The following is a 9,281-nucleotide window of genomic DNA, read 5'->3' as shown; positions in this document are numbered from 1 at the left end:
TAAGTTACATTTGCACCTCAGCTAGTTTAAGTCTGGAAGTTTCACCCGTTCCTTCCCCCATCTCGAGTCCTCTGTACTGCTGTATTTTTAGATCATAGAATTCTAAATGTTTACATGTGCCTGGCTGGTTTTCAGCAGTTTTCTTGGTGATGGCTGGAGTAACTGAGCCTGAGATGTCAGAGTTAGGGCTCTCTGCGAGCCAGGAAAGTGCTGGTCTTACCTCTGGCAGCACACAGTGCCGCGGTTCGTATCGCTTCATTTGAGTGCGGACAGCTGTACTGCGTACATAGTTCATTTATTAAATGTAATCCTCTGTTCAAATACCAAGTAGTTTAATGTGTTAAAATGTGCCAGCGGTAGGCTCTGTTCATCCAGCTGCGTGCTAACAAGGTTTTCCCCTACAGTGGCCTGAAGAGTCACAAACACTTGGCATGGAACTGCCTTGACAGGCTAGAAAGATCGAAATAAATTGGATTTAATGTGGCAAACTCATAGAAAATACCAGAGACGTGTCTGGGTGGCCAGTGGTGCAGGATTGGTGCCTGGCTGGAACACGGCTGGCCTGTGCTTTAAATCCCAGCCAGGAATATGTTTGGCTTTGGTTGAAATGTTTGTTTACTTCCCTCGGGGGAAGTTTCGTTAAGGAAATGGAGTAAGGGTGGTCCCAGCTGCTGTAGCTGCGATTCTGCTGTTGACTTCCTGATTTTCTAGCAGTGAGCAGAGAGGAGGGGGGATGTGGAGGGAGGGGGGGGGGGGGGCTCTGCAGTGGCTGGGCAGGTTGGAAGGTTGGTGCCGTGTTAAAAGCTTCTACCTGCTGCTTCTTCCTTTCCTGCAATCAAGCGCTGGGGTACGGGACCATCTCGGGCGTTTTGCTCTTTGATTTCAGTGCTTTGGGGGATTGTCTGGATTCTGAAAAGGCTTCAGCCAGGAGAGGTTTTGTGGTTCCTCAATAGCTGCGCTGCAAGGGGCTGGGTTTTGGTGTCTTTGTCTCCACAGCTGCTGCAGGCTTAGGCAGCCTTTTTTTCCATCAAATTCTGTTATTTTCCAGTAACTTGTCCTAATTTCCACTGTTGCAGCATCGGCTGCTTTCCCTGTGAAAGCATTCCAGCCCGAATGTGATTCCAGCATTCAAGGTGCTGAACTTCACCTCCTACAACTCCTTCTAAGCAAACCCGGTTTTGCTGCTTTCCTGGAAGGGCTGTGGTTGGGAAAATGGCAAAAAGCCCCAATTTCTGCTCAGTGACTGGCACAGGTTTTCCTCTTAACAGCTGGGCACCGCGCCGGGGGGGGGGGTTACTGTCCTCTGGCTGGTGAAGTTGGGCACCTGCTTCTACTAAATATTTCATTAAGTAGCTCTAATTAAAACCAATCTGAGATGGAGGGCAGGCCCCAGGCACCGTGTGCGTTGTGCCCAAGTCCTGTCCCAGCTGGGCGCCAGCGTTTATCTGCTGGGGGGGGCTTTGCTGGGCCGGGCTTGGGGCTGGTGCGGGCAGTGGGACCCCCTGGGGCAGGATGGGGACTGGGGGGGGGGGCAGCGCTGGACTGGGCCCTGGCGGCCTGGGAAAGGCAAACACGCCGGGAAGTGGTTTTGCAATATTTGCACAAAAATGGGGCCTGGCAGGGAGCGGGCCCGGCCCTGTGGGTGGGGGCCAACCCCCCCCATGGTGGGGGGAGCTGCTGAGTTTTAAAGCAGAAGGATGATGATTTCTGCGGGTGGGGGGGCCCTGGAGCCCTTGTTTGGGACCCATTTGGTCTTTTTTATGCTCCTTTTCCCCCCAGGGGCCTTTCCCAGACAAGGGCTGGAGCCTGCCCTGGCCTGTTGCTGTTTATGGTTCCTGGGCCTGCGCCGGGGCAGGGAGAAGCTCCAAATCATCGTGAGTGGCTCCTCGGCTGCCAGGAGTAAAAATAGTCCCGCCGTAAAGCCGGGCCTGGCTGGCCGTGCCCCCCGGGTCGCGCTTCCCGCTGCCCGGGAAACAGTTCCTGCTCCTTCGTGATTTAGTGGCGTTAAAAAAATATTTCCACTTGAATTACAATAACATCGCTGCTCTCACCACCTTTTCCAGGAGCCCAGCCTGCGCCGCGGGGTGCGGGCGGTGACACAGGCCTGGGCACAGCGACAGCCCCCTCCTGCACCCCAGCCCGGCCCCCCCCGCCAGAAGAAAATCCCTGCGGCAGGTCCCGCGTTTGCCAGCTCCCTGCCTGACCCCGCTGCGGGCAGGGGGGGCACCGCGGCCCTCCCCAAGCCGGCAGCACTCTGGGTGCTCACGTGGAGCTCAGCCCCTTCGTGGCACCCACAAAACCACAACTGTGGGGTTTTGGGGGTTTTTCTACCGTTTTTTTTCACCCAGTTCTGGTTTGGTGGGAGGATGGTGCTGGCTTGGGGGGGGTTCACAGCCTCGGGGGGGGTGAAGCTGCAGGTTTAAGCACCCCCTGCCCCAGCAGCACCCCACGGCTGGGGGGGTCCCTGCCCCTGCCGGGACGGAGCAGAGCTCGGCTGACCCCGGACAGGTTGGGCTGACCCGGGGCGGGCTGGGCTGGGCCTTGGCTGAGCCGGGCCCCGCAGTCCCGCCCCCGTCCCCGCCCGCCCGCCCGTCCCCGCCATGGCGGCGGCCTTCACCGCCCTCCGCGTCCTGCTCGGGCTCTTCTTCCTGCTGACGGGCGCCGTGAAGCTCTCGGACCAGCTCTCGGCCGACCTGCACCGGCACATGGTGAGCGCGGGCACGGCCGCGGGGGGGGGCGAGGGGCTGGGCTGGTTCAGGGGGTGCAGGACCCAGCCCCTGGGGTGCAGGGCTGAGGCTTTAGGGGGGTGGATGAGCCCTTTGCGTGCAGGACTGAGCCTTTCTGGGAAAGGGGCTGAGCCCTTGGAGGTGGAGGGGAGCAGGGTGGGGTCCCGGGGTGCAGGGCTGAGCCCTTTGGGGAGGGGGAGCAGGGCTGAGCCTTTCCAGAGAAGGGGACAAGTCCTTTGGGGTGCTGGGGTACAGGGCTGAGCCCTTGGTTGAGGGGGGAAAGAGTGCTGAGCCCCTCGGGGTGCAGGGCTGAGCCCTTGGAGGTGGAGGGGAGCAGGGTGGGATCATGGGGTGCAGGCCTGAGCCCTTTGGGGTGAGCAAGCCAGAACCCCTCGGGGTGCGGGGCTGAGCCCTTTGGGGCGCAGGACAGAGCGGAGCAGACCCCGCCGAGGGGGGGCTGTGCCCCCCAGCCCCGGGCTCAGGGCAGCTCCGCTCCCCTCCCGCCCTTCCCAGAAGTCGCAGTTCGTGCGGTTCGCTGAGGTCTTTCCCCTGGCGGAGTTCGGGTTCGTGCCGGAGCCGGGCCGGTACCTGGCGGTGGTGGGCTGGGTGGAGGTGGTGGCCGGGCTGCTGCTGGCCTTCGGGCCCCAGCTCCTGCAGGAGATCAGCAACTTCGTCCTCAGCGTCGTCATGATCGGTGAGAGCGGGCGGGCGGCCGCCGCCCCGCGTGGGGTTTTGGGGGACCCTCAGGCAGGGACCCCAGTTCCCACGCTCTGCTCCTCGCCCAGGTGCCATCTACACGCTGCTGGTGCTGCGGGAGCCCCTGGCCATGTGCGCCCCGGCCACCCTCTGCCTCGGCCTCCTCCTGCTGCTCAACATCCGCGGGCACGCGGACCCCCCCAAGCCCAAGTTCGAGTGACCGGAGGCGGGAACAGACGCCTCGGCCGGCGGGAAGCGATGCCCTTACGGTATTTTTGGGGGTGACGTTGCTTCCCGCGGGGTAACTTACCGCTGAGGCGCGTTGTGTCCTCTCCTGCTGCTGCCGGGGACCCTGGTGCTGGTTGTCCCCATGCTGCGGGACCCAGACTGGTGCCTTGGGCCGGTGGCCGCGCCGCTCCGGCAGCTCCGTTGCTAAACTCGCACAAGGTGTCCGGCTCTTCCCAGCGTTTGGCCACGCCGGGCTAGGGCTGGTTCTGCTCTCTTGAGGGCTTTTATATTTTGGAATAAAGCCTCTTGTTTTTCATGTTTTGCTTCCCCTGTTTATTTCTGCCTCCCCCCACGCTGAGCCGCAGGGGCTGAGAGGACATCGCGGGGCTGGAGGCCCCAGTCCCCTGGAGCAGAGCCTGGGGAGAGGCCTGGGGACAGGCAGGAGCGGGTGGCAGCTGGTGCGGAAGGCAGACAGCCGGTGGGGGGAGCCTGAGTGGGGGCAGGAGCCCCCCCCCCGGCCGCCTGGAGCCACCCAGCAATGTGCCAGGCCTCTTGCTGCACATCCAGGGGGGTGATAGCATGACCCCCCCCCAAACCCTGTGCCTGGGCAGGCGCATGCTTTTTGGGGATCTTGCTCCAGTGGGGCCCAGCACCCACAGGGACCCCTCCAACACCCAGGATGAGCCCCAAGATCGCATCTCCCAGCAAGACAGCTGGGGTGGCTGTGGGAGGAGACTGGCCATCTTGGGATGAGCAGGGGGGTACAACATCCTTGTACCCCCAGCGGGACGTGAACCACCATGGGGTGGCACCTTTGGTGTCCCACAGGAACATCCACAATCTGCAGGGCCACGCAAAGCAGCAAGTCAGACGTTCACAGAGCCTGGGGGGGGGGCCCAGGGTGCTGCTCCCCTTAAGTCCAGCTTTGAAGCCAACAAAAGAGCTGGGAGGAGGCAGATTCCAGCTTTGATCCCTTTTGGGGCACCCCCCTTTTCCCCCAGCTGCTGGGTGCAGAAACTTGACCCTTCGCCACTTTCATCCCAGCGTGGGTGGAAAAACGGCCCTGGGAAATGGTTCTAGATGGGGCTGGGGCCCCCACGTGTACCCCCAGCCCCGTCAGCCGGCGCGGGGGGTCTTAGCATGGCTCCAATGGGGAATCCCCCGTTACATACACACGCAGGTGCTCTCCCCACTCCAGCTGCTGTCCTGCAGGCAGTAACCCCCACCGGGGCTCAGGATGGCGGGGGGGGGTGGGGTGGTGGGGGGGGTGGAATCGGACAGCCCCTGCCTCCCCCAGCACTTAAAGCCTTCCCCAGCCTGGCTGGATCAGACAGCGAGGAGCAGCCGGAGAGGACGCAGCCAACCCGGTGTGGTAAGTCACCAGCTCGGTGTGGGTGAGATGGAGCATCCCCCACGCAAACAGGGGTGGGGGGGAAAGGGAAAAGGGGACCATTGAGGGAGCGGGGGGCTCCTTGGGGGTCTGCGCTGGCTCCACAGAACCACTGAAGCCCACCGGGATGAGCCCTGAATCCCCCCCTGCCCCGGCAGCTCCTGCCCTCTGTGCCTCGGCCCGGTGCTGGGTGCTGCGTGTGCCGAGTCGGGCGCTGCCGTGCTGGAAAGCACCCACTGGGTGACTCAGTGCTGTCGGGGAGGTGTGGGCAGGCGGCGATGGGAGGTGACATCGCTGCAGCCCTGGGATACAGCCATTGCGGCACAACCTGGTTTGCCATGGCCAGGACCCGCGAAGAGTGGGGTGGCAAATGTGGGGGGCTGCCAGCCCCGTGCTTGTACCCCCCTCTCCATGCCCAAGGTCTCTCCCCTCCAGTGCACGCAGAGCTGGTGGGTGATCTCCCCAAGGGTGGGCTCTGCGGGGGGATTTGGGGTGCTGGGAGCGGGGCAGGCGCATGGCTGCATCAGAGGTGTTAAGCCCCCCCAGCAGCACCTCTGGGTGCCACCGGCCACGGCTCTGCCCCTCATGGGCGGCTGGTCGTGGCCACTGGGCTCCCTCATGGTGTCGGGGACGTGGCTGGAGTTGGGTCCCCAAGCCTCTTCTCTCCGAGGAGCCGCGGAGGCTGAGCCGCTCTGGCAGATGATGGCATCCCCGCGGAGAGGCTCTGCCGCCGGTGCCAGTGGAGAGGTGTTGGGGTCAGTGTCCCTTCCCTGTCCCTGAGGGCTGTGTCAGGGCCATGCTGCTGACTGTCCCCTCGTCTTTGCAGGAGGCTGGGATGAACGGCTCGGCGCTGGGGCCGCTGCCGGGGGGGCACCCCAGCGAGTGCGTGCCCAGCGACCCGGTGCAGTTTGTGCTGGTGCCCGCTGTCTACTGCCTGGTGCTGTGCGTGGGGCTACCGGGCAACCTGGTGGCCTTGCTGGTCTTCCTGCAGAGCGGCAAGGTGAGGAAGGCCATCCGCATCTACCTCATCAACCTCACGCTGGCTGATATCCTCTTCAACCTCACCCTGCCCCTCTGGATCCCCTATTACCTGGCCGGGGGGGACTGGCTGCTCTCGGAGGCTGCTTGCCGCCTGGCTGGGGCCGCCTACTACCTGGCCACCTACAGCGCCGTCACCTTCATGGCACTCATCAGCTTCAACCGGTACTGCGCGGTGCGGGCGGCGCGGCGGGAGCTGCCGCTGACGGGGCGCCGGGGGGCCGCGCTGGCCTGTGCCCTGGCCTGGCTACTGGGGCTGGGCTGCGCCGTGCCCACCCTGGCCGCCCAGCAGACCTTCCCGGCCCGCGCCGGAGCCACCGCCTGCTTCGAGCAGCACGGGCGGCAGCGGGGCTACGCCTACGCCATGGTGGGCTTCTTCGCCGCCGCCTTCCTGGTGGTGCTGGGCACCTACGCCTCCATTGCCCGCGCGCTCTCGGTGCCCGCCGCCGCCTCGCCGGGCTCCCACCGGCAGCAGGCGCGTGCCATGGTGCTGGGGATGCTGCTGGTCTTCGTGGTCTGCGTGGCCCCTTACCACCTCACGCTGGCCCCCTGGGTGGGCAGCCAGCCCCCCGTGCCGCTCTGCGGACCCCCTGCCACCCTGGACGTGCTGCACGCACTGAGCGTGGCCCTACTCAGCCTCAACAGCTGCCTCGACCCCCTCGTCTACTGCTTCTCCATCCGGCGCTTCCGCCATGACCTGGGACGGACCCTGCGCAAGATGGGCCGCTGCCTCCCGCTCTCCCCGCCGGCCCCCGCCGGGCCCGTGCCTAGCGCCCACGCGTCCTCCTTCGCCTCCTCGTAGCGAGATGGGCACCGGGGTCCTGCCCCCCGCCACAGTCCTGGCAGGACGGGGTCCCTGGTGCCAGGGTAGGGATGGGGAGCAGCGTGGGGGGAGCTCTGGCTTCCTGCACCCCCTCCTCCTCCCACCGTGTCCCCACCGTTTCCGTTCACGCACGCATCCTGCTCTCCGCACTCACAGGCGCTGGGGGGGCTGAGCCGTGGTGGGACATGGTGAGGCAGGACGGGGAGGGATGCCCAGGGCTTGGTGTCCCCTCCCGGGGGGGTCTCCATGATCAAAGACACCCCGTGGCCTGAGCCAGGCTGCCCAGGGGGGACTGTTTTGGGGCTCCGCGGCCGCTCCCGTCCCACAGCGCGCCCGAGCCTCGCGCCGCGTCCTCCTGCTCTCAGGATTAAAAATTAACGAGCCAAAGGCTTCCCCAGTCTCTTCGCCGGCGGGCGCCTGTGTCACACACCGAGCAGCAGCACCAGCCGCTCCCGCGCCCCGGGGCAGAGCGGAGTGGAGGGCAGCCCCCGGCCCCCCCACCCCCAGCCCCCCAGCCCCGCTCCCGCAGCATCCTGCGCTGGGGGGGCTGCTGGGCCCTGTTCCCCCCCACCCCCTCACCCCAAACCCCATCCCTTGCCCTGCCCACGGGTGCGTGGCCGCGGTGGGCTCAGCACAGCCCCCCCAGCCCCCCGCTTGCCGCCCCCCTTCCCGGCGAGCCCCGGTGCGGCGGGGGCGGCGGAGCTGGCGCAGGGCCGTGGGCGGCTGCGTGGGAGGAAGATGGTGTTTTCCCAGCCCTGGCTCGTTCCTGCCGCCGCCGCAGCCCCGCTCCCCCGCACCACGCGGCCCCGCGGGCTCTGGGGCGTGCGGGGGCACGGGGACAGGGTGGGGGACGGGGCGCATCCGCTGCCCCCCCCCTCCCCAACCGGGGCTCTCGCCCCCCCAGCACAGGGCGGCTCTCCGGCACGCTCCAACCCACCCGTGCGTGGGAAGGAAGCGCGAGGCACCGGGAAGGAGGAGATGGGGTACCCGGGGGCCCCGGGGAGCACCGGCGCGACACGTGCGGGGTGGCAGCCGGGCACTGGGGCAGCCGGGCGACACCGGGCCTGTCGGTGGTGGGTTATTGAGGAGAAGGTGTGGGGCAAGGCCAGGCCCCGGGGCGACGGGTTCTCCATGAGGAATCTGGGAGACCACGGCACAGTTAACCGGGTGCGGGGTGCCCGGATGCCGGGGTGCCCGTGGGGCGCGGGCGCTGCGCTCTGGCTCCGTGCAGCCATGGGCTGGACACCGTGCCACGGTGAGCCGTGTCTCCGCAGAGCTGGGACATGGCCAAGGGTGTCCCTGCCCTGCGCCCAGTCCTGGCCCCGCCACCCTCGGTTGTTCCCCTTTTGAAGAAACGCATTAAATTTTAATCATTTTATATAACTGCTTGGGGAGGTGGGTAGAGACTGGAGCAGCCACGCTGGTGGCAACAAGGGCGCTGCGGCGCTGGGCGAGGGCTGGAGCTGGGGCTCACCCCCCCCCGGGGCTGCAGGGCTTTTGGGGGGCTCACTGCAGCCCCAGGGGGGCAACCCCAGCTCCAGCTCTGGCTCTGGCAGGGGGTCCCAGGGGACTGTTCAGCGCTGGGGGGGGTTGGTGATGGGGCCGGGGGGCTGCTCTGAGCTGGGGGTGGCTCTGCAGAGCCGCAGGGCCCAGCTCCAGCCTCACTCTCCCCACGGCATCCTGCCTGTGCCACCCTGGGCAAACGCGTGTCCTCCAGCCCTGGCCATCCCGTGGGGTGGCTGGTGGCGTGGCCGGTGACACGGCTGGCCTGGCTAAGGATGTGGACACAAACTACCAGGACACGGTTGCTTCAAAACCCCGCTCCAGGCGCTTGCCCGGGGCCGCGTGCCCCCACGCTTTGGGCAGGGGCTGCCACGCAGCGTGGCAGGTGGCCACAGGGCCAGCACGTGCCGCCGTGCGGCTCCCGCCACCGCGCCCAGCGAGGCGTTAACCAGGTGATTGTTCCGCTGCGTTTTTCTAACCAGCGCACACCGTAATTATCGTTATTAGCAAATTACACGGCGCGAGGGGCTCGGCGGGTGGGTGGCAGCTGGTGGGCCCCGGTCTGCTGGAGCGGGGGGGTGTCTGGGACCCCGGGGGGGTGCACCCTGCCCGGGGCTGTCCTGGGTGGGCAGCGTGGCCACGGGCAGGGGTGGGTGACGCGTCCCGGGGTGCCCCAGGGGGGGATGCCCACGGGTGGGTACCCCTTGTCCCGCGCAGTGTGTCACACCGGTGGCAGCTCCCCGGCCCCACGCGTGTCCCCCCGCTCCCCCCCTCTCCCCGTATACGTGGCCGGGGGTCCCGGGGGGCCGGGAGGCGGCGGCAGGGCCGCACCGGAGCCATCTTGTGCCGCCGCCGCCCGCTCTGACTCCCGGGGAAA

General features: G+C 66.2%; 2 protein-coding genes across 2 annotated transcripts; both read left to right on the top strand.

Moving 5' to 3' along the window:
- The first annotated feature begins 2,413 nt into the window (after window positions 1-2,413).
- TMEM35B (transmembrane protein 35B) lies at window positions 2,414-3,966 on the top strand. Its single transcript, XM_074894669.1, has 3 exons — window positions 2,414-2,708; window positions 3,240-3,420; window positions 3,512-3,966. The coding sequence occupies exons 1-3, from the start codon at window positions 2,601-2,603 to the stop codon at window positions 3,640-3,642; spliced, it is 420 nt and encodes a 139-aa protein (XP_074750770.1). The 5' UTR covers window positions 2,414-2,600; the 3' UTR covers window positions 3,643-3,966.
- A 1,909-nt stretch (window positions 3,967-5,875) lies between these two features.
- Window positions 5,876-6,880, top strand: LOC141954513 (platelet-activating factor receptor-like). Its single transcript, XM_074894117.1, has one exon. The coding sequence runs from the start codon at window positions 5,876-5,878 to the stop codon at window positions 6,878-6,880; it is 1,005 nt and encodes a 334-aa protein (XP_074750218.1).
- Window positions 6,881-9,281: the final 2,401 nt, after the last annotated feature.

The sequence above is a fragment of the Strix uralensis genome, chromosome 25, assembly GCF_047716275.1.
Source record: "Strix uralensis isolate ZFMK-TIS-50842 chromosome 25, bStrUra1, whole genome shotgun sequence".
In the NCBI taxonomy this organism is placed as follows: domain Eukaryota; kingdom Metazoa; phylum Chordata; class Aves; order Strigiformes; family Strigidae; genus Strix; species Strix uralensis.
Note: the sequence above shows the minus strand (reverse complement) of the source record. Positions and strands in the feature narration are given on the sequence as shown.

Excerpts from the sequence above, each read along its gene's own strand:
- LOC141954513 (XM_074894117.1), top strand. The coding sequence starts at position 5,876 with ATGAACGGCTCGGCGCTGGGGCCGCTGCCGGGGGGGCACCCCAGCGAG.
- TMEM35B (XM_074894669.1), top strand. The coding sequence starts at position 2,601 with ATGGCGGCGGCCTTCACCGCCCTCCGCGTCCTGCTCGGGCTCTTCTTC. Across the intron at positions 2,709-3,239 it reads CCGACCTGCACCGGCACATG|AAGTCGCAGTTCGTGCGGTT; the intron begins GTGAGCGCGGGC and ends CGCCCTTCCCAG. Across the intron at positions 3,421-3,511 it reads CCTCAGCGTCGTCATGATCG|GTGCCATCTACACGCTGCTG; the intron begins GTGAGAGCGGGC and ends CTCCTCGCCCAG.